The sequence below is a fragment of the Copadichromis virginalis genome, linkage group LG9, assembly GCF_057382275.1.
Source record: "Copadichromis virginalis isolate Kocher_CV1m ecotype Utaka linkage group LG9, C_Virginalis_male_GT1.1, whole genome shotgun sequence".
NCBI classification, from domain to species: Eukaryota; Metazoa; Chordata; class Actinopteri; order Cichliformes; family Cichlidae; genus Copadichromis; species Copadichromis virginalis.
Window position 1 is genome coordinate 20,952,552 of NC_140626.1, and position 22,889 is coordinate 20,975,440.

Here is a 22,889-nt window from a genome sequence, read left to right on the forward strand (position 1 = left end):
TTCCTTTTGTAACCACAATTATGATCATCTGGTGGGCATTAAAAAAACAGGCATTTCTGAACTGGATTCACTCTTCAAACACAGAAGCTACATCTATCTTTATACTGTCTATGATTGAATGTGACATCGATCTATGGTACATACATGTTTGATTAAATTAAACCATGTTAGTAAAGTCTGTGTGTCTGATCATCGATGTGATTCTCATTTCACCGTTTGACACCCAAGCTGTCTGACCAGATAACCTGCTTATTTTATACTAGCTGGGCTTCAATTTATTATTTTAGCATCACAGTTAAACTCTTTTGCAGAATGAAATCGATCATTGGGCATTCAGAGTAGGCCGAAATCAAAATGTAAAGACCAGTTTATGATAAAAAATATTTGATGCAGAGGTTTTAATATTTTGCTATTTTTCTATTTTTTTTTTCAGGTGTTGGGGTTAGCTAGCACTCAGGTGGGGGACAACGTGGTGAGGAAAGGTCTGATCCGCTGCAGTCAGCTTGTTAAACTTAATCTCAGCCGCACGCGGATTACAGATCACGGTAACGTCCAGCTCTAAGGTGGTCTTTGATTTTATAGTTTTGTTTGCTCAGATGAACAGACCCAGTATATGTTCTTCTCTTCCTTTCAGGTCTAAAGTTCCTGAAACAAATCCACCTGGCTCAGGTGAACCTGGACGGGACCGGGGTGAGTCTGATGGGAATTGCTAGTCTCGTCTCCTGCACCAACATCAACAGTATTCGGGCCAGTAACACTCGCATCCTTTCCCCTGACGACGTCTCAGACGAGGAGTTGGAAGCCCAGTGAGCATCACGAGTTTCGGCTGCCGCTCTGAGATGCTGCCTCCAGGATCATCTGGGCAAAGCATAATTGATGAAACACTCCTCCTACTTGCACTGTTTCAACCGCAGCTAGTGCCACTAATCTGTCAATCATGCGCGCTGAGTTGAAACCTTAAACAGGAGCGTTGTGTTCAACAGCTGTTTTTTCTAACATTTACATATACAGAATTAATCACTATTTAATACTCTGCAGCCCCAAACGCCACCTGAAAAACTTTATAGCTTTATGCGCAGCTTTACAGGTTGGAGCAACCTGTGTTTCTCCAGGGGCCTGTACTACGAAGCAGCTTCAACATACCCCCGGAGATCTTTTCCTTATCTGGCTTCACTTTGCGCCAGCAGTCAGGCTAAATGATCACAAGAAGGTGGTTGTTAACTGGAGAAGTCCACCCAGGATGTGTCTGTCTCGACATAAGCACGTTCACGTGGCTGTGAAATATGGATGGGTGTCCTGGCAGCAGAGTGACATGTTTTATGAAGATGGTAAAAATGTAATGCTAGAAGAATGTGAAGGAAAAAAAACAACCACACAGCGTCTCCAGCCAAAGCAACACTACTATATTACTGTAGTTTAGCCCCTCTTAACCCAGGATGAAAAAAATGGCTGTAAGTTATTAAACTTTTTAGTATTATAGCTCTGTCAGGTAAGGCCTGCATCATGTCACCCCAGTAAGAAGGAAGCATCTTTGTAACCCTGAAGCTTCGCATTACAGACATCAGGTTGGAGCCAAGTGGCAGAAATATACTTTATGCTGGGAATGTACAACAGCATGCGATGACTAACAGACTTTATCTAAGGTATTAAATGAGAATCTAAACAACAAATAGCCAGTTAAACCAAACACGGTTCAAACGTTTTAGAGGGACATGAAGGCAGATAAATGTCTTCCACTGATTATCTCCGTTGAAATTAACTTTCTTTAATTTTGAAGCTGTATTCAAGTCATACTGGATGTACCAGTAGAAGTAATTGAGTTTTTTTTTTTTAGCTTGACCGTTTGAAAGTAGTATTTGTATTGTTAGTTGTGATTAGGCAAGAGTTTAATAAAAATGAGCCACCATACAGTGTAGAATACTGGAATTAGCCTAAAAATTGGATGGCTAAATTTGATGTGAATGCAGCTTTAAGCTAAAAACAAACAAAAAAAAAAAAAAAAACAACCCACATTTAAAAAGGTAAAAACACTGAAGTCAAGGTTTTTATAACTCAGCCTGCATGGATGTTAGCTCTCATCACCTGAAACTAGTTATTTTAGCTGCATCCTGGTAATGCACTGACCTCCGCTTTCTTTTATAAGTAGCCCTCTTATTATCAATTATGCCAATGTTTTAGGGTGTTTGTTTGTTTTTTGGAAAGTTTAGCCATTTTCTGCTACATCAGTGAGCCTCATTCAGTGCAGTGTAATGGCTGTAATATAACATATCTATGCAGCCATGGGGCTCACTCAGGACCCAAAGCAACTTCTTTAATCCCTTCCAAGCTTTTTTTCCCCCCTGTTTACACATATGTAAAATAGTTTATTTTCCTTAAAAGCTTTTGGTTTTTTTGGATACAAACACTGTATTCGTTACAATTAACAATAAAGTCTTCTCAAAGGAAGTTGCTGTTTTTTAATGTTCCGTTTATTCAGACAAACTTATTGCATTACATTGTTAAATAAGGCAGAACTGTAATTTTACATGGGGGGAGAAAGAAGTCAATTTTTTAAATATAAAATATGACCTAAAAGCTGCTGCATACATGTTGGGATAAACAGAACGTGGAAAAATAAAACTTTCCTATGAAGACAGCACAATGGAATGCATTCCAAAATGCACCGAGATGCTTCGGGTGAATCAGCCAATCAGAGAACAGTGGAGGGGGTTTGGGTCATGTTCAGCACGGTGCAGCACTGTCAAACCGATGGAAATACAGTACAACATGTACAAGAGACCGTTTTAGTTCTGGCTTGGACGTTTCCTGCTCATCCCTTCAGGAGTTCGCAGGTCAAATCTGATGAGATAAAGGAGTGGCTCAGCATGAAGCTCCTCTAGATGTCATGTGCCTGCTGTTTTTCGATCTTTGATTTCAGATGCTCTTTGTATGCCAGGATGTCTCTGTTCCACTTTGTGATGGTCTGCTTCTCACAGACCCAGATCTCTTGAGCCACCTGCAGGAAGGGAGACCATTAGTACAGCGACACTTCTAATCAAGGTCTAATTGATTGCTTTAAGTGATCAGTCCATACCTGCTGAATTAGCCTGAAGTCGTGGCTGACTAGCATCATACCACCCTCGAACTCGTTGATCGCTTCTGCCAATGCATCAATAGTCTCGATATCCAGGTGATTAGTAGGCTCGTCAAGGAACAGCATATGAGGGTTCTGCCAGGCCAGCCAAGCAAAACACACTCTGCACTTCTGACCATCTGACAAATTTCTGATCGGACTGACCTGGAAGATGTTTCAAATGTTAGAATGGTAGAGAGGAGACAAAATTAATAGTAGTTCTGGGAAAGTATCCCCTTCCTACCTGCTGTTTCCCAGTTAGACCATAGCGACCGATGATCTTCCGCATCTCCTCCTTTTCTTTGATCTCAGGGAAACACTTCATCATGTACTCCAAAGGAGACAAGTCCAGCTCAAGCTGCTCAGTCAGGTGCTATAGAGAAAATTTTAAAAACCCACACGTTTATCTTTAACTGTACCAGCCACCGCCAGTGTCTAACGCCATGAATCAGATGGAGCCTGTGCAGTATGTTCAAAAGATTTGTTTTACCTGGTGATATCTGCCAATCTTGACATGAGAATGTTTGCGGATCATACCATCAGTAGGTAGGAGCTACAGAGACAAGAGAATAAACCTCATCACTCTGAAATCAACTGGGAGTAGATCTAAGCTGATGATAAAGATGCCTTACCTCTCCCATAAGCAGCTTCAGAAGTGTAGATTTCCCAGCTCCATTGGGTCCCACCAGAGCCACTCGCGTGTCCAAGTCAATACCAAACTCCAGGTCTTTATATATGTACGGCTAAAGGAAACAAAAATCACTAAGTGTGCCAAATAAATCCATATTTTAAAAGGAGGGGAAAATATAAATGCATTATACTCACTGTATTCTCACTGTACTTGAAGCTCACATTCTGAACCATGATAACAGGAGGAGGAATCTTCCCACAGGGAGGAAAATAAAATGACAGAGTCTGTGGGAAACAGGAAGGGTTACTGCTAAGGTGGTAGGTTTCACCACTAACCACAGTCCCTAAAAAACACATACATTACTGATCCAGAAGTTGGAAAAACAACTGCCTGGCTGCAAGCTGAGCAACAGTTTCAAAGGTTGTAGAATAGGAGGCAAAACATTCCCTCTTGTCAAATCAGCTCTCATATTAGATTCAGGAAACCCTCTTCCTGTTAAAGGGAACTTCTTCCTTCCCACTGTCACCAATTGGAGCTCCAAGAATAATCTGATTGACTGGGTTCTCTCCCCGATATTTCAGGCTCTTTACAGTTTAAACTGGCTTGTGACAACCATTGTTGTGAACTGATACTATTAAGTTAAAAAGAGAAAAAAAAAAAAAGATGAAATTTAATAGGCCACAGTTACTGTACCTTGTCATTCACGACTCTTTCAGTCAAGCCTGATGCAACCATCTTCTGCAGAGTCTTCTCTTTGCTCTGTGCTTGTCGTGCCAGTTTTGCAGAGCCGTGACCAAACCTGGCTATGTAGTTCTAGAAAATTGGGATACAAAAAAGATAATTGAGTGCAAATGTTACTGTGTGGCTATAGCAACAGTAACTGCTTCATAAAAGGATGCCTAAGTCTCTGTACCAATCAGGCAGTGACACGTGGCCACATGATGTCCCTTTTTTACCTTCATGTGTGCTATCTGGTCCTGTTCCCAGTTAAAGCGCTTCATCTGGTTCTCTTCCAGTTCCTGTCTGGTCTTCACATACTGGTCATAGTTACCCTTATAATGAAAATAGATTTGCACTGTCATCCAACAGGGTGGCACACATATATTTAGTAATAGCCTGCCTCTGGTTTCCTTATTCAGCATTATGTGATTACATGTATAGCAATCTATTCATGATACTTGGAAGCCTACAAAGCATGCTCAGGGTGTTTTCTTTTCTGGCAGTCACTTCAGCTGCATGCCCTTACCGTGTAGTACTTCAGTTTCTTCTGATGCAGGTGGATGATATTGGTACACACACCGTTCAGGAAGTCTTGAGAGTGTGAGATGAGCACGAGGATTCGCTTAAACCTGACAAAAACCATCAAGTTGATCAAAAATGAGTCTTAATCCATATCCGACTTAAATGAAGGAAGCAGAGGGAAAACTTACGACTTAAGCTCCTCCTCCAACCACACGCAAGCATCCAGGTCCAAGTGGTTAGTGGGCTCATCCAGCAGCAGCATGAAGGGCTTGATGAACAAAGCCCTACAAAGATGTCAAACAGCTGAATTTAAAGCAATACTGATAGTTTGTTTAGATTAACTCCTCAAATCTAAAGCTCAGAACTAGTCTTGAATGCTTGTGCTTTCACATTTTAAAATTACAAAAATCCCTGTGCTTTGTGTGCGATGGATGAAGATCTTCAGGATCAAAGATCTTTAATTGGTCTTTCTGTACTTTGAGATTTACACCAGGACATATATCCAACTCCAGCAACTGTGTCTGAGTGCACACACAAGTAATATGAAATGTGTTCTTGAAGCACCTTTATTATGAAATGAGCAAAACAATAGGATTGTTTGTTTTGGTTCAATATTATAGTGAATTTGAATATCAATTTCACACTAGTTTATCTCCTCTCCACATTATAACACAATATTGTATAGGCAGGGCACAATGAAGATCGAGAGACAGGAGAGATATTTTACACAAAACAGACTGAAATGTTAGGACTTAATACCACTCTGGCTATCATGCCAATACCCTATTAGTCATCCAAATGATTCCATTGTCAAACCGGAGATGCTAGAAACATGATAGTCCCCAGTCTGTGTCACTCACACCAGATCTACTGAGACCACTGTTGCGTTTCTTGTATTAGGGCAACACGTTACACATCACAAAGGGTTCATACTGCTACCTTAATGGATACATTATCACCTCATCCCCCTCCCTGTATTGGTTATCGTGACTACACAGAGGAAATTATAACTTATGCCCACTTTAGTTTCCTGTATGGTAGTGAAGTCAGGACACAATGCTACAGTTTGCGTTTATCGTGTGCGTTTTTCTGTCATTTGGACAAGGGACACAGGATCAGTCGAAAGCTGGAGAGACGAGGATGACCGTAACTCAGTGGTACAGTACTATACGAGCTGTGTCTACCTGGCCAGAGCAACACGCATCCTCCACCCTCCACTGAAGTCCTTCAGTTTCTTCTGCTGCATCGCAGTGCTGAAACCCAAACCGTGGAGGATCCGAGAGGCTCGCATCTCCGCCTTGTCTGCATCCAGCTCCTCCAGACGCTCATACAGCTCCATCAGCTTCTCACACTCAGCTGTTTACAAAAAAAAGGCATTTATAATATAGCTAAAGCATAATTAGAGAGATTTTTCAACTTCCTGCAGTTTATTTGAACACTCACAGTCTTCATGGGCAAGTCTTTCTGCCTCCTTCTCCAACATGATCCTCTGTTCATCCACCTCCATGACACACTGCAGAGCAGTCTTTTCGCTGGGGGCCATCTCTCGGGTCAAGTGGTAAATATCTATGTGCTCTGGAATGGGAATCTCACGATGTCCGATGGCTGACAACAGCATGGATTTTCCTGGCAGAAAACGGGAAAATAAATAAATAAATAAATAAATAATAGAGAGAAAAATGTTTTGTGGGATGTGATATAAGAACATTTGACAAATGCAAGCTACACAAGGAAGTGTAGCAGAACCAGTGTTGATAAGAGATTCCCTACTGGCCACTCCCATGGGCCTCAGGTGGGCCATAAAGCTGCCAAGATTTCTGCTTCAACTTTCTAATGCTTTTACACCCTTCCATCTGAGGTGTCAGTCACCAGCATCTTTCTCTCATTGGTACTTGCTTCAAATCCTTAAAACTCAGGAAGGTTTAATTTGGGTTCCAACCATTTCATGTTGTCATTTCCCTGTCATTGGTTGAAGCCTAATGTCAACTTTATATAATTCCTGTAATATGAACCCTTTAATATCATCAGTTATTCAGGTTTTTCCCTTTGGCCTAAAGGGCCAGATGGCCAAATGAAATACTAGGTTTTGAAACAGCTGGGGGGGGGGTTTCCTTTTGGTTTCTAATGTCTGTGTGTTTAAAGTCTTAATAGAAACATACTGCTCCAGGATAAATTAGTTACCTGTGCCATTAAGACCAATGAGGCCATAGCGTCTGCCTGAGTTCAGCTCCAGGCTGGTGTCTGCAAGCAGCTCTTGACCATGGAAGGTGAGCGACAGGCTGCTTATATGGACATCAGTGCTGTTAGGGTGGGAGGCAAGAACACCCGTCACTGCCCGGGCCTCCGTTTTCCGCAGCTCAAACTCATCCAGCTCCTTTGTCAAATTTTCAACACCTATCAAATATATTTAAAGAAAACAAGAGAGCTTCAGTTAGAAAATTTACCACAGGCTGACAAATCCAGTGAGCAATCAGTGCTTTTCCTCAGTCATCTTCTCACCATTGCTCTCTGCTCCATTAAGCTGGGCCTCTTGTTGTTCACTCTCCTCATTTACTTCTTCAGTTTTCTTGGTGCGCTGGCGAGCTTTGGCAGCCTCCTTCTTCTTTGCTGCTTTCTTCTTAGCCAGGTCAGACGGCATGGTTGTGCAGTGCTACATTATAGGAAAAGAAAAACACAGAAATGATATGGATGAAGAAGAAACTAAGACCAAAATAGAATCGCAGTGTGTCAGGAGAATCGTGATCATAGGTTGTTTAACGGTTTCTCAATTTTCCAATTGGTCTTAGTCTACCAGTTAAATGTCAGAATATAAATAAGGGTAAAAATGACTAATCGCTTACATAATGAGGCGCCAGGACCAACCTCGGTACACTTGCCTGTTTACCATAATGTTAAAAATGTGCCGGTAATTGAACTCACCGTATAACACCATTTTACAGATTACATTAAAAAGTAGGCTAACTTTGAGTATAAAGGCCTAAAATGTCTAAGGACAACTAAATGACAGTAATAGCGGGGATAATGCTCCCTCCCCAAACCCGCATTTTGTTTCCTTTCAGTCCCACCTGCCCGCACGTTGGGCTTTTTGCGGTATAACGCATGATAGCATAGCTGTTAGCAGCCTACACGTCACATTTTGTCATTTCACAGTTAACCAACCATAATAAATATCATGGTCTAAGGAGCCCAGAGTGTCAAACATAAAAAGTAAATCGTAATAGTTTTTATAAGCCGGCTATTTAGCGCGTTAGCCCCTTAGCTAAGCTAACAACGGTAGCCAGGCCTGAGCAGCTAAAGCTAACTTGACGCAGGGCCCCAAGTAGCTTCGAAAAACTCTCAAATCGGCTAACTAGAGCTCACCCCCACATCTGTGTTTATCTTAAAATAAAACAGCTTACATGTCATACAACCGTGGCAGCTCTCATACAGTGTTATTCCCTCTCTTACCTAAATAATGAACCACTGTTCTCCTGAACACACCGACAGTCTCGTGTCCACTTTCGCCGGGTGGATGTAGCCGCTCGCCAAGCCGCCAGACGGACCATATATGGTCAAGGAGGGCGGTGAAGATGTAAGTTCCCTCCTCTTCTCGTGGGACTGCAGTAAAAATGTCCCTTTACCCATCAACTGAACCTTAAATTAACTACTAAATAAGCCAAATTTATATATTTTTTAGGTAGAACTAAAGAGACGGCTTATGAGTTGAAAACTGGCACTGACTAATGGGTAGATATTGTATTTATGAGGTTTTGCCATCCTAGTAAGGCTTCTTTTGCCCTCTTATCACTAAGATGTTGTGTTGATACGTATCTAACACATTCGTGCGTTCAATGTGATTTTCTAGGAGGAATTTATTTTTAAGTACTGCTTTCACTAAGAAGAGATCTGCCGGTAGCTGCTCAGTCGGGGGGTGATGCTGCGGCAGCACTCGGCGGTCGGTGATGAGGTTGAAGAGGGACGCTGTTTCAGCGCTGTCTGTGTGGCACTCGGATTTTTTGAGGAAGTCAGGAAACTGACGGAGATGGGCGACAATGTGCACGGCTGTGCTTCGTAGCTTTCCCCCCCGGTATGAGCTGTGTTACATGGGATCTCCTTCGAGTCAGCATTCGTGGAGATGGATCGTCGTTTGTGTACGGAAACAACGGACTCGACGCTAGCTCGCTAGCTCGGCTCCCTAATGCTTTCCTCTGGTGGAAAACGATACTGTGGAGTTCATACTTCCGAGTATTCTCGCTTCGGGTTGTCTTTTATTACTGGTAACCAGATAAACGGTTAACTTTACTAGTTCATCGTCTAGCTGCATTAGTTAGCTGACTTTGGCTTCTAGCTAACGCCATCCCAAACTAGTTAAGCTAATTAAGGTAACGGTTAAAAAACCACCAGAGTAACGTTACACAATTTTTATGACAACGACATTTCTGAGTTTTTCTTCCCTTTTTGTTATCTTAAAATTTTGACTCGCAATGACTGTTAATCATGCGAAAATATCTGTATGCATTTCATCTTTCAGATGAACAAAGTGCTTCATTCCGGTAGCTTTACAGTTTGGTCATCTTCCGTTGTGACGTTGGATTAAAAACGACATTTCTTGCATTTGTCAAACAAAAAAAACATTTAAAAAGTGCTGTAACATGTAACGTTTAGATTTAATCATTCGTTATAGGCTGAGTAGAAACTTCACTACCTCGCTGAAAGGGACTGGGAACAGACTTTAATTTTAAGCCAGTTTTCTGTCATTTTCTTTACTCATTTCGGTTCAGATTTATCAAAGACGTGTTAACATATGGCAGGAGTGTTGGCACTATCAGTGCTCTAGTTTTTTGTTGTTGGGATTTTTTTTTAAAAATTTTCCCAGCACAGCCACAATAAGTGTAGCTCATAACTGCCAGGGATGCGTCTCTCCTCATTTTTGGCCCTGTTCAGGCCTGCTTTACCCCTTATCCTGGGGCTGTCTCTTGGATGCAGTCTGAGCCTTTTGATGGTGTCCTGGACCCAAGGAGACACGGAGGACTCCTGTGGAGATGAGCTGGGCAATGGCAGGCGGTTTTTGGGTGGGGGAGAGGGCCACAGAGATTCAAGAGATGGAGCTGGAGACGCAGACTTTCAGCCACGCATAGTGCCCTATCACAAGGACCCAAACAAGCCGCACAAGAAGGTCCTCAGGTAAGTGCGGGAGGTATGGTCCCTGTTTCCAGGTGCTTAAAGAAGGATCACAGGAAGCATTGCTCGACTTTTAATTGAAAGAAGCTGGAGACTTTTTCCACACAGTGTGGATTTGCATTTAGTTAATTCCCCATTTTACATTCTTACATTTAATTCCCCCCTGCAATGCTCTCATTGCACTGAGGGGGGTACAGAGAATAAGTGGCCTGTAGATTACAGATTATGCCACAAATTCCTTCAGAAAACTCACTGATGCAAAAGATTGCATCCATTTTCTTTTTTCAATTTTATTTCTTATCTTTTTTATTTATTTCTACTGGCTCTGATAGTCATCCCATAAGGATGATCAGGTTTTCTCTGTCAGTACAACCATTCCTTGGAATAATCTCCCAGATGAGATCTGATTGGCCAGCTCACTGTGGTCTTACAAATGCTTCTTACAGACATATTTTTAAAAGCAGGCCTCTCCTGTGCTTACACTTTTTATTTCTATCAATCCTCTTTAATTATTGATATTTACGTTCAATTTGATGTTTCATTTGCTTTTTTCCTTTTTTCTGTTGTGAAGCACTGTAATTATTATTGTCATTATTTAGCAGGGTTGCCAATTTTGGAGGGGGGAGATATAATAGAACACCTCATCGATGGGATTTTGTGTACAAATTTAATCCTACTATCATTGAATTTGTTCTTTTTACAGAGATGATGAATTTCAAGCAAATTCAAACTTTTAGAATTTTATGTGGAACTTTAGCTACTCTTTTGAAACTCCTTAAAGTAGCAGGATCTCAAAACTTAACTGACATAGCTTAAGTAGTTCTCTAGATATAGTTGTGTGTAAATGCCCCCACAGAAAATACTGCCCATAAAAGGCTTAAAAATACCACTGACATCATTGCAAAAATATATATTTTATATAGTGTTATTTCAGCTCATTTACTGGTTCTTTTGAAAACATCATGCATGCTCATTTTTACTACTTAATAAAATGTATGATTTACCAAGCCATTCCTAGAAGTGAAGGAGTCAAGGATGCTTTCCAGGGATCATCTGCATACATTTGGATATTAACATTTTGGGATACAATAGGTAGATTATTGCTATAAAGTGATAATAAAAGGGGACTTGGTACGGAGAAGTGTGGGACTCCTGTAGAACACGCAAAAAAAAGGAGATTTGATAACATCCATAGCATAGATTAACATTTTCTGCAGAAAAATTATATATATATATATATAGTGCCAATTCAGATAAAATAACTTGGTATCAAATTCCTTCTTTAAATCCAAAAAGACACCACCTACACAAACATTTCTATCCAATTATCTTTTATTTCACAGCCACTTAGTATCTGCATCACATTAGTATCTTGTGATGGAAACAAGTTCACGCTCATGAGAAGATACTTTTTATGCATCGGTGTTCTTGCTGTTTGCTGTAATTGCTCCCTCTTTGCCCTCTTTCTTCAGAACACGATACATCCACACTGAACTGGGCATCAGAGAGCGACTCCTGGTGGGCGTGCTCACTTCTCGGGCCACCCTCAACACGCTGGCCGTAGCGGTGAACCGCACAGTTGCCCACCACTTCCACCGGACCTTCTTCTTCACAGGCCTGCGCAGCCCCAAGGTGCCTCACGGGATGACTGTGGTTGCCCATGGCGACGATCGCCCGGTGTGGCTGATGTATGAGACGGTACGCCACCTCCACCAGCACTACGGCTCGGAATACGACTGGTTCCTATTAGCCCAGGATGACACGTACATGCAGGCGGATCGGCTGTCGGAGCTGGTGGGCCACCTCAGCGCAGGTCAGGACCTGTATATGGGCAGGGCAGAGGAGTTCATCGGTGGTGAGGAGAAGGCACGTTACTGCCACGGAGGCTATGGCTACCTGCTGTCCCGCAGTCTGCTGGCCCGTCTGCAGCCCCATCTCGACACCTGCCGCAATGACATCCTCAGCGTGAGGCCTGATGAGTGGCTGGGCCGCTGTATTATCGACTACCTGGGTATGAGTTGTGTGGAAGTGCACCAGGTAAAAACACAGACTTTGAAATAAGTAGCTTAATCAGTAGGAGGATTGTCCGCTATATTAATATTTATATGTGCATGTTTTTCGCAGGAGATGACCTACCGTTATTTTGAGCTTGGGAAAAATGCAGACCCAGAGCGTGAAGATAGCCCAGAGTTTAAAAATGCCTTCACAGTGCATCCTGTGTCTGACCCAAATCTCATGTATCGACTGCACAAACGCTTCAGCCACATTGAGCTAGAATGGACTTACCTGCAGATCCAGCAGCTGCAGGTTTGTAATACAGGTTTTGTTTTTCGCTCCTATAAACATTTTTTTCTGCCTGACTCATCACTTCTTAGTCAAAATTTAGTATACAGTTTGTTCTTATTTCACCACACCCTCTTCAGGACCTGAGTCAGTAATTCCTGACTGAAACAATATTTATATGCCAGAAAACCAAGAGAAGGGATGTGGTGTTGTGCCGAGTATGATCTGCCTGAGAAACCTTATGTAACTAAAGTAGCTGCTAATGACAGTTCATTAGAGTTGTTTTGACTTAAGGTTAAATATAGCTTACCGCACCACAGAGCTATAAAATAAGTCATGACTTTATTAGACATAACTTATTGTTATAGCTAATTTTTGTGTATACTGGTTAAAGCGCAAGGAACACTTGATACAGTACAGTACTGTGCAAACGTTTTAAGCCACCATTCATTTACTTACAGTTTACTACAAAAGTGGGAAATACTGCAGCATGCAAACATACATGGAAATATAGTATAAGGCAAAAACAGAGTTTGTACAATTCTAATGGCTTTTAATGCTTTTAATTCAATTACAGTGTGGTTGGAATCATGGTCATGCTGAAAAACCCAAACTGCTGCCAATTAGATATTTTCCACATGATACTGTATGGTGGATCAAAACCTGATGGTACTTTTTTGTGTTCATGATTTGACATGATCTCCAACACCACTGGCTGAAATGCAGTCTGTATATATTGACAATGATTTAAACCAAAAATGTCAAATTTGGATTCATCACTCCATAAACTGTTTTCAGTTCGGTTATTGTGTAATTTGGCATTTCCTCCCTGTTTCTCTTCCTTAATCAGATGGATAATCAAAAAAATGACCTGTGACATCCTTTTCCAAATCAACTTCGCTCGACTGTGATGGAAAAAACTGTGAGGGAAGGGCCGTAAAAAGACTTGGCTTAGACAAGGCTATTTAATAATTTCATGATGGATGTTGATGACAAGTGTCTGCCCATCTTAGATACTTTGCCCAACATGTTCTTACCATCTTCTTTTCTGCAGGTCATATAAAAGAACCACGGGGGAAAGGGGCTGCATTTTCAAAGGACATAAATAGATGTTAGTTGCTCATCTTGTCAACTCGTGTTTTCTCTTTTGCTGGAGAAATGATCCAGTCTAACTCCCTACATTCCTCACGCAAGACAACAAGTTTATAGGAAGCAGGTTTTATCACAACAATACAGCGTTCCCCTGTGGGTTTAACAGCCTGTCACTGAGGATGTTAAACATATCAGGTTATGTCATGAAGCACACTTTTAATTAACATTTACATGATCTGTGTCACCTGTCAGTTATGTTGATTATCTTTAGTGATAGTTGGGTTGCTGTGAATTCTTTTCCTGTATGCTCTGCTAATAAAGGAAGAATGTTTCATTTATATTTTGAGAATTTTGAAGCTCTTATCTCCTGCATTTTGGCTGTAGGTGACATATTGCTAGACACCTCTGATGCATTTCAAATTTTTGTGTGCACTCATCAGATGCAGATCAGTAACCTGAGTGACCTGACACCAGAGGGCAAGGCTGGAGTGACGTGGCCGATAGGAATCAACCCTCCCTTCAAACCCAGGACGCGTTTTGAGGTCATAAACTGGGAGTACTTTACGGAAGAGCACATTTACTCCTGCGTCGATGGCTCCCCCAAATGTGAGTTGAGAGGTGTCAACCGCGCAGACGTCAATGCAATTCTAGAGATTGCGGTCGAGCGTCTCAACGAGCGCTACCAGCCACAGCTACGGTTCCGCAAGAGGCGTCTGCTTAATGGGTACCGTCGCTTTGATCCCACACGTGGTATGGAGTATATACTGGACCTCGCGCTGGAGGCCTACACCCAGAAAGGCCACAGCCAGGTCATTGCCAAACGAGTCAACCTGCTGCGACCTCTAAGTTCAGTTGAGATTATTCCCATGCCTTATGTGACAGAAGCGACACGGGTGCAGGTCATCCTGCCTGTCACCGCCCAGGATCAGGACTATGTTGGGAACTTCCTGGACATGTACGTGATGAACACTCTGGACACCCATGACAATGTTTTACTCACGTTCTTGTTCATCTACGATCCTTTCGATGCACAGAGAGTCAGTCAGACTGACGTGTTTGCTGGCGTCAAGGCTATGATTGGGGAAGTGGAGAAACGCTACGGAGACGTGAAGATCCCCTGGATCAGTGTGAAGACCGAGGTGCCCTCGCAGGTCAAGCTAATGGACATCATCTCCAAGAAGCACCCGGTGGACACACTATTTTTCCTGGCCAGCGTTTGGACAGAGGTCAACGCTGACTTCCTGAACCGCTGCAGAATGAATTCCATCAGCAATTGGCAAGTCTTCTTCCCCATCCACTTCCAGGAGTACAACCCAGCCGTCCTCTACCGTGACCAGCAGCCCTCTGCTGCCTCCTCCTCCGCTGCTTCGGAGTCACTGCGAGACGGCCACTTTGACCGGCACGTCTTCGACGAGGCCTGCTTTTACAACGCCGACTACATGACCGCACGGACGAAGATGGCTGCCGACATCCTGGATAACGAGGAGCTCCTGGAAAGCATGGACGTGTACGACATCTTTGTCCGTTACTCGGGCCTGCATGTGTTCAGAGCAGTAGAGCCGGCGCTGATTCAGAAATACGTGCGGCGGACGTGCAATCCCCGCTTCAGCGAGGACATCTACCACCGCTGTGTTCTCAGCAACCTGGAGGGTCTGGGGTCACGCTCGCATCTAGCCATGGCTCTGTTTGAGCAAGAGCAGGCCAACAGCACATAGAGCACATAGAGCTTGGACTGAAGGACACTGAATGTGATTTTTGTTTCCTTTCTTTCTTTCTTTTTTTAAACGTGGTACTTCTTGCATCCACACACTGAAATTCTCACCCCTGAACAAGGTGGAAAGAAGTCAGGACTGTTTTTGACACTCCAGCAGCTGCAAATAAACCCTCTGACTTATGACTGTGTAACTTTAAACCTGTCTTGTCCAGACCTGTTGAACCATTACTGATGTTAACGTCACTTTGAGAAGCCGTTACTTGTATTCCGGTCGAACAACAATATTTATAGCCCCCCCTTTTTTTTCTTTTGTTTTTTTTAAAGACAATAATAAATTAACACAAGCCTTTATTGTTAGAAATGAATAAGAGGGGGAAAAAACTTGAGCCATAAGTCTTCCTTTTGTGAGGATTTTTTAAGTAATACTGAAACAAGCTGCCTTTTCTTTAAACTTTGTGCTCTTTAAGAGGTATTAAAGAGTGATACTTCTGCTCAGAGTTGTTGCTTCATTCATTCAAGCTCACAGTGTAAAAGGCTCAGTCTCATTAGTCAAAACGCAGCGTGCTTGGACAGTTATTCCTGGAGGTATCTGTTGTCTGCTTGGCAGAGCTGAAGAAAAGCCAGAAAAGATTCTGTGGTCAGTAAAGATGGTGTGTTCACATTCACAATAATGCGTCTTGTAGTGTTCTCAGTTTTCCCAAAAGCTGCGTTACAGAGAGCCCCAGAGGCAGTGAACAGTTTGTTCCAAAGCTGCCTGCTCGTCGCATTAAGTCAGTGAATCTCCACCCCTGCCCGGGCCTCCTTGAGTTTTGGCAAGCGTTCTGCATGCACATCTTTTTTTTTTTTTTTTTGGGGGGGGGGGGTGAACTCAGTGCCCGGAGGGAGGGTCGGGGTCTGCAGCGGCTGAGGTGGTTAACCTTGACATGGCGGTGGTTAAACGGTCTGAAAGGCTTACTTCACTCACCTTTCTCCTGTCGGCTCGGGAGAACAGAGAAGCAGCAGAGTTAAAGGAGCTCTTTCTGAGACGGGAGCAAAGCTGCAGTCAGCATTACAGCCACTGCTGCAGCTCCCCGTTGGAAGCGCCTCCACCTGCTTCCTCGTGGTGAGGCCAGTGAACAATAAAAGGCCTGTGTGCCACCTCTGAGGAGCGCCTGGCTCATGGAAGAAACGAAACCCACCAATGAGGCAGGGCACAAAGCCAGAGTGTACGGCAGGGCTGTGCATTCCTCCCACCCCGCTTTATTCTGCAGCTAATTGAAGAAACTGAAAAATTCAAAAGGCTTTTACAATGACAGAGCTCACGGAGACTGGATTCCCTGTGATCACGTGTGCATTAGCTAGTGTTTGATTGCAGGGGTGAAAAGCAAAGGAGTTCACACAATACAGAATCACTCTGCTGTTCACTAAGCCAGTATTAAAAGGACACTTAACCCTAACATATAATCCATGCCTTTCTCCTCTGCCCTGTAGTTTAGAGTTCTTTCCATTTTGGATGTATCACCTGTAGAGATGTCAGCCTTCTATTGAATATAATAGAACTTAATGGCACTCAGCTTGAGTTGCTCAAAGGGCCAAAAATTACATTTAAATAACTCAGCAGCTAAACCTGATCATTGGGAAAAAAAGTCACAAACCCAGCGGAAGGCACTTTCTTCAACTGCAAGCTGGGAAATTAATAAAATTTTGAATTCAGGTGAAATTTGGTCTTCTACCCATCAACAAAATGACTACAGTGCAATGTTTTGTTTTGCCTCTCAGCCCATCTTTGTCATGTAGTCACATCCCTCCTCACCAGGCTGTGGCAGCTTTGCGTCGCTTCATATTTACCCATTAGCTTTTAAAAATGTTAATAATAATGATTAAAGTTCAAGGAAAGTCCAGATGATTAAAAGGCAAGTTTTGTCTTTTATACAAACTCTTTGCCTAATCATCTTCTTCCTGATGTTTACCTCTGGGAGTCGCCACGGCAGATCTTCTGCCTCCATCTCACTGTAGCCCGCAGCTCTCTCCATGTCCTTTCACTACATCCGTGAACCTTCTCTGTGGTCTTCCTATTTTCTTCCCACCTGGTAGCTCCATATTCAACATCCTTTCTCTGATATATCCACTATCCCTCTCCTCATGCCCAAAACATCTCAGCCTTTGTCTCCAAACCAATGAGTCTGAGTTTCTACGCAGTGTAACCGATACGGTTTCACTTATCTTTGAGCCAAAAAACTGCAGATGGACCACAGAGTTGAAGACTTTTCTTCTAACTCCAAAAAGCTATTTCTATAATTAAACGTTTAAGTAAAACCCTAAAGTCTGAGAGCTTTACAGAGTCACATGCTAAACTCATCTCACTAAGTAACTTTTGTTTCACTGCACTCAAATGAGCTCTAGTCACCAGATCAAGGATGTGGTGGGGTCAGGAGATTCTGATCATGGCTGTGCAGCACCTGTGTGATGCTGTCATGTAACCATGGACCAAACTCTGAGGAAGGTTTCCAGCACCTTTCAGTGTGGAGTTTCCCTGCTCTCCTGGTACTCCGTCTTCCTCCTTCAGTCCAAAGACATCCATGTTAGGTTAAGTGTCAACTGAGTGTGAATGAAGTTGTTAAAAAAAAAGACACATTAGATCTCATGTCATTTACAAACTTTGGCAAGCGCTTCTTTATTTACATCCAGGCTGTCTCGCAGTGTCACAGCTGTTTTCCCTTTTTTTTTTCTGTAGTATGTAATCACCAAACAAGATTTGCTCTTTACAGATATACAGCATTATGTATACTATAACCTTCCTGTCGGCGACCCTCTGACAACAGTGTAAACAGAGAAAAAGAGCAGCTCCCGCTCTTCGGGAACACATGCACGGATCGAGACAGACATGTCAACAGCACACCAGGGTTTAGTGACAGAAGACACAGCAGTTTGTTAACACTTTTATCAGACGCCGCTTGAAGCCGAGGAGCTGCAGCTCGTAGATTCCTCCACAAGAGGGTGCTAGTGAACAGCAACGTGAAGGCCTCGGCCATCCATACAAAGAAAAACAAAATCATAATAATAATAAAATTTAAAAAAAAAAAATCACTGGGTCAGACACAGGACCGAGATACTACCTATGACTACTTTTTCTCCTCTAAAGAGTGCAGTTATAATTTAGTCCTAGTAACAAAAACACGCTCAGAAAAGTCACACCTACAGTTAGTTGCTGGTAGGGTATGTTGGATTTTTTTGTAGTTTTTTTTTTTGGCAAAAAAGGTTTTCAGAAGGCATTTCAACAAATGTGACAGGTCTCGCTCTCGTCACACACACTCTCACACACACACACACTGGTATGCCAGCTTTTCATATTTACACAGACCGTCTCGCAAGGTGTGATAGTGATAGTGAACGTCCATGGAGCATGCATAGGTCATCGTGAAATCGTCCAATTGCCTTTTTGAGTACGCTGGGATGATAAAAGGGGTCTCAACCGTGACGAAGAGAGTCCCGACAAAGAGTTACAGCACAGTGCAAAGAAGTCCCCCCCCCCCCCAACCCACCCAATCTAGAAACTGCAGAGAAGAAAATCCTCCATCCTGACATTACAACATATACATACAACTCATGTGTCATTTAAAAAAACAATAACAAAACAAAACAGGTGTAACATGAGAACGGTGCAGATTATATCACGAGTTACAGCTACTGAGACTCAGCGCAAGGGAGGGCTCTCTCTCTGTTGCAGCTTCCAGCTCCCACGATGCACACAGGATAGACCTAAAATAAATCATCCCGAACCCAAGATAGTACACAGAAGAACACTAACATTCCTGCCCTACTAACTCAAAACTCATGGAGCTCCCATACTGCAACACCCCCTCCCGAAATCCTCCAAAACAAACACACACACACGCTCGCACACACACGCGCACACACAGATAGTCTGTCGTATACTGTACAGCTGGCCCTCTTAAGGGGAAGAAAAAAAAAACATATTTACATTCACATCTGTAGAAAAGAAATTCATTTCTCTCTTTTTTTTTTTTAAATGCGTGTGTTTGTAACATAAAAAAATGCAGAAATAGACAAAAATCCACAGAGCTGAGCTTAAAAGTTCACTGATGCAAGAGTTCAAGAGTTAAGGAAAGCTTTTGGGAGCACTTTTTTTTAAAATACTCTGGCGTGTTTGGATTTATTCAGTCGTTTCTGTTAAACCCAGGTCTGGGATTTTGCCAACGTCTGTTTCAGTGATCGCTCTCTCTTCTCGCTGCAACCTTTGGTAAAACCTTCGGGACGCTAACGGGCAAAAAGTACGACGCGACAAAGAGGCAGTGAGTGACGGAACATTTAGAGGCGTATCTGTTTCTCTATGATTATTATGTTCAGGATCAATACTGTTTGTTTTTTTTCCCTTCATCGAAACACTTATTCTTACTACAGTATAAACAGATGGAGCTGATAATGTCATAATACTTCAGTTTGGTTAATTTACTGTAAAAAGAAGTCTTTTTTTTTTTCTATTCTTTTTTTTTTCTATCCACACCTCTGGTTTACGTGCAGCATCCTGTGCAACCACCCGGTGCGTCACGCTGTCGTCGCGACTTTGCTGGTGTAATTAATCGACAATTGGAGCACGCTCTCCCCCTAACGAGGACAAAGGAAAAGCACTCTCTCCAAAAAGAATACGAAAACAAAATAAAGACTCATCCAGAGCAGCCGCGGGGCTCTGACTGTGTCAGCGGGTTACGTCATGAGCGTTTGTCACTGCACAGTCTTGAGACGAGAATCCGAAAACACAGTGGCGTGCGAGCAGCTGGTCGAGAAGGAGCTTTTCTAGTGACGTTTATTTACAGAGCGGAAACTGGCGTCGTCCTCCGAGGGGATGAATCCACGCTTTCAACCGCGATGCCTTCGCAGTCCTGCGCTAACACGGGACGTGGAGGAGATGGGGGACCACAGTACGCTGCTGCTGTCTGGTGAACCCCTCCTCTGATTACACTTCAAAACACAGCTATGAAATTGATTAGTCACCTCTGAGATGAAGCCTCCTTTAGACTGTAGAGGTTTAAGGAATCACCAGACATCAGCAATGACCTCACACACACACACACACACACACACACACACACACACACACACACACACTCTCTGAAATCAGACTCAGGAATCCAGGAGGGCCTCTTTTGTTTAGGTGTTGCGGACCGCTAAGGCCTGTTCCAGCTCCTGTCTCCTCTGCTGGATCTGTCACGGGGAAGAGCAGAAGGAGATAAATCTGACTGCTGTCATGCGAACATATGGAAGCAGAGCTTGCAGGTAAAGGTGTCCGCAAGTCACCTTGCAGTAGAAATAGCGGCTGACGGCCTCTTGGGACCAGGGTTCGTGGTAGAACGCCGCCCTCCGCTCCTCTTCAGGGTTCCCCACCACGTCTGTCATTAACTGCGGCCGAAGAGATGACGAAGCCGTTACAAGCAGGTCTATTTTTAGCATTAATTAACAAAATAATCTATGAAGTCTGCAGCGGGCAGCGATCGAGCCGCTTGTTCTCCCGATAGTTCATCTCAAAAACTGCCAAACTGAAGCCTTGAGGGCACTCCAGCTGGGTTTGGGCTTTTAGTTTGTGCATTTATTGCTAAACAGTAATTATAGTTATTAATTGAATAAAGCAAATGAATACTCATTAGTGCAATTAAAATGTCAGCCAAAGACAAATCATCACTATTAAATGACCCCCCGCCCCCTTTAGTTTCTTTCATTTTCATTAATGAATTCTTCTGCTTTTTATTTTCCACTTTCATTCAACATCCACAGGACGTCTGTCGGCTAACATGCAGGCTTGATAGATATGAAAAGAAGTGTGCAACCTTAAAGTCTCGGCTCTGGGATTTGAGCCAGTCCTGGATGTAGCCCTTGGGATCTCTGGAGAAACTCAGCATGAAATCCCTCTGGATCTTCAGCTGATTGATGGACTCGATGGTCTCATGGATCTGAACGGAAACACACACATCACACACGTCACAGCGCTGTTGCTGTTTGTTCATTTGACGCTGCAATTATCCTGTGAAAATGATACAATATCTAGCAGGAAAAGCAAAATATCTCAGGAAAACTGACTTTATCTAACAGTGGGAGGAGGACGGAGACTTCTGATCCGAAGCTGCCGACCTCAGCAGCACAGAGGCTAACAGCAGACTTAAACTTCTGTGTCAAATCTACGCCGTAGGCTGGAAATGTTATAGAGCCTGTACTCTACTGTGATTGGCTTATTCAGTCAATTCCTCCTGTGCGTTTCTGGCTACTTTTTTTGTCGCAATTTTTGAATTTTTCAGTGATTTATCATCTCCTCGTTGCAAGAACTCACAGATGACAGCAATGTCCTGGGAATAAATGTGAAGGACCATAAAATGTGGGGGAAAGTTGAGAACAAATAAGTTTGCCTGAGAAAAAAAAAAATCTGACCATGACAAAGAGCGGGAGGGAACAAAATCCCAGCATTTGTTTCTGTCGTGGCAGGCTCTGCATATAAAGATCCCGAAGTCTAACCCACCTGGAAAAGCGAGTAGGGTAAATTTTCACTGATCTGCCTCAACTGACTCGTGACATGCTGACAGGTATTCTCTTGTATTACAAGTTTTCTTGAATTTTATTGATCAAATATAAAACCGAGGGAATCTAAACACCTGATAAAGGCGAAGGATTTTACACATTTTCTTATCTTTTTAAAATTCACTATTTTAACCAAATTTCTGGTGAGTTTAAAGGTACTTTGGTGTATGAAGGTGGCTCGTGATGTAAGAAAAAATACACACAAAGGATGGAGGTAGTGTTCATTTGTTAAGTCTCAAGTTGAGTGTTCCTAGCGTTAACCATCTTTCCGAACACTGCACGCTCTGGACTCACAGGGTCCCAAGTTAGTCGTCGTTTCACTCTAACGGGGACCGTAGTTTTTCAAAATAAAACCACACAAAGTTCAATCTGGTCTGCAACCTGCGATTGAGCCCATAAACTTGTGTGGAAGGTGTTTACTGAGACCACAGATCAAGTGGGAAATAACACTGACTTCTCTGCAATTTGACTATTTTGTGCAGTCAGAGGAGTCGCCCCCTGCTGCTCATTAGGAAGAATGAAGATTTAAGCACCTTCACTTTTCACACCCAGAAGCTTCATCCATCTTTTCGGACTTTTTGGGGAAACGTGAGTAGTTTTTAATGTGTGTCAGTGGGGATGGTTTTTCTATTCATTTCCCCAAATTTATTGTTGCCTATATTTGGAGTTATGGTTAGCTTTCGAGCCATCACAGACAAACGTGAGAGTATTTTTACGCTTTAAAGGTCAAAATGTTAAGTAAGGTAAAATGAGAACCATAACTCTGAAAACAAAGCAGGTTTTAAATGTTGATAAAAGTGTTGAATTTTAATATCAAGGTCATAAATATTTATATTTTCTTCCTGCTACAGAAACATGTGACACCAGGGAGTTAACTCATTATTCATGATTATCCATCCTTCAGTGCTTTTACAGGTCACTTTAATTGATTATTTTTAGAGATGGCACGATACCACTTTTTTATGTCCGATACCGATATCATAAATTTGGATATCTGCCGATACCGATATGAATCCGATATAGTGTTTTTTAATCAACAAAACTGTTTTTTAAAATATCTTGCTGCATTTTGTATAAGTTCATACTCAAGT

The 22,889-nt window shown here is 42.6% G+C and overlaps 4 protein-coding genes across 11 annotated transcripts in view; 2 read left to right on the forward strand and 2 right to left on the reverse strand.

The window, feature by feature from the left end:
* Positions 1-2,646, forward strand: part of LOC146701792 (uncharacterized) — a 15,470-nt gene extending 12,824 nt beyond the window's left edge. The window contains exons 16-17 of the mRNA XM_085468160.1: positions 434-545; positions 635-2,646. Coding sequence (XP_085324286.1) covers positions 434-545; positions 635-810 — 288 coding nt within the window. The 3' untranslated portion in view covers positions 811-2,646. The remainder of the gene's footprint in view (positions 1-433; positions 546-634) is intronic.
* On the reverse strand, positions 2,451-8,499 carry LOC146701793 (ATP-binding cassette sub-family F member 2). 3 transcript variants are annotated; one of them, XM_085468145.1, is made up of 15 exons: positions 8,433-8,499; positions 7,485-7,635; positions 7,167-7,379; positions 6,429-6,611; positions 6,170-6,341; positions 5,174-5,269; positions 4,990-5,092; positions 4,700-4,795; positions 4,437-4,556; positions 3,938-4,027; positions 3,745-3,855; positions 3,603-3,665; positions 3,357-3,485; positions 3,074-3,277; positions 2,451-2,995 (listed from the first exon to the last, which is right to left on the reverse strand). In XM_085468145.1, the coding sequence occupies exons 2-15, from the start codon at positions 7,621-7,623 to the stop codon at positions 2,876-2,878; spliced, it is 1,839 nt and encodes a 612-aa protein (XP_085324271.1). In that variant the 5' UTR covers positions 7,624-7,635; positions 8,433-8,499; the 3' UTR covers positions 2,451-2,875. The 3 variants fall into 3 exon arrangements, with proteins under 3 accessions (XP_085324271.1, XP_085324272.1, XP_085324273.1); XM_085468146.1 differs by having other exon boundaries at positions 8,384-8,448; XM_085468147.1 differs by lacking the exon at positions 8,433-8,499 and adding an exon at positions 7,905-7,978.
* Positions 8,499-15,731, forward strand: chpf2 (chondroitin polymerizing factor 2). Of its 2 annotated transcripts, XM_085468144.1 has the most exons (5): positions 8,499-8,556; positions 9,909-10,148; positions 11,618-12,182; positions 12,270-12,452; positions 13,961-15,731. In XM_085468144.1, coding segments are annotated over exons 1-5 (2,265 nt in total). In that variant the 5' UTR covers positions 8,499-8,554; the 3' UTR covers positions 15,236-15,731. The 2 variants fall into 2 exon arrangements, with proteins under 2 accessions (XP_085324270.1, XP_085324269.1); XM_085468143.1 differs by lacking the exon at positions 8,499-8,556 and having other exon boundaries at positions 8,606-10,148.
* A 2,126-nt stretch (positions 15,732-17,857) lies between these two features.
* Positions 17,858-22,889, reverse strand: part of smarcd3b (SWI/SNF related BAF chromatin remodeling complex subunit D3b) — a 64,126-nt gene continuing 59,094 nt past the window's right edge. For all 5 annotated transcript variants that reach the window (XM_085468151.1, XM_085468153.1, XM_085468152.1 and 2 more), the window contains 3 exons: positions 21,057-21,179; positions 20,530-20,631; positions 17,858-20,436 (listed from right to left, as the gene is read on the reverse strand). In XM_085468151.1, the coding sequence (XP_085324277.1) occupies positions 20,383-20,436; positions 20,530-20,631; positions 21,057-21,179 (279 nt within the window). In that variant the 3' untranslated portion in view covers positions 17,858-20,382. The remainder of the gene's footprint in view (positions 20,437-20,529; positions 20,632-21,056; positions 21,180-22,889) is intronic.

What these genes read in the sequence shown, in the direction of transcription:
- LOC146701793 (XM_085468145.1), bottom strand. Translation starts at nt 7,623, where the DNA reads ATGCCGTCTGACCTGGCTAAGAAGAAAGCAGCAAAGAAGAAGGAGGCT. An exon ending in AAGACTTGCCCATGAAGACT is followed by an intron (nt 6,342 to 6,428) that starts GTGAGTGTTCAA and finishes TTTTGTAAACAG; the next exon opens with CTGAGTGTGAGAAGCTGATG. An exon ending in ACCAGATAGCACACATGAAG is followed by an intron (nt 4,557 to 4,699) that starts GTAAAAAAGGGA and finishes CCAATTTTCTAG; the next exon opens with AACTACATAGCCAGGTTTGG.
- chpf2 (XM_085468143.1), top strand. Translation starts at nt 9,877, where the DNA reads ATGCGTCTCTCCTCATTTTTGGCCCTGTTCAGGCCTGCTTTACCCCTT. An exon ending in CCGCACAAGAAGGTCCTCAG is followed by an intron (nt 10,149 to 11,617) that starts GTAAGTGCGGGA and finishes CTCTTTCTTCAG; the next exon opens with AACACGATACATCCACACTG. An exon ending in TGCAGATCCAGCAGCTGCAG is followed by an intron (nt 12,453 to 13,960) that starts GTTTGTAATACA and finishes TGCACTCATCAG; the next exon opens with ATGCAGATCAGTAACCTGAG.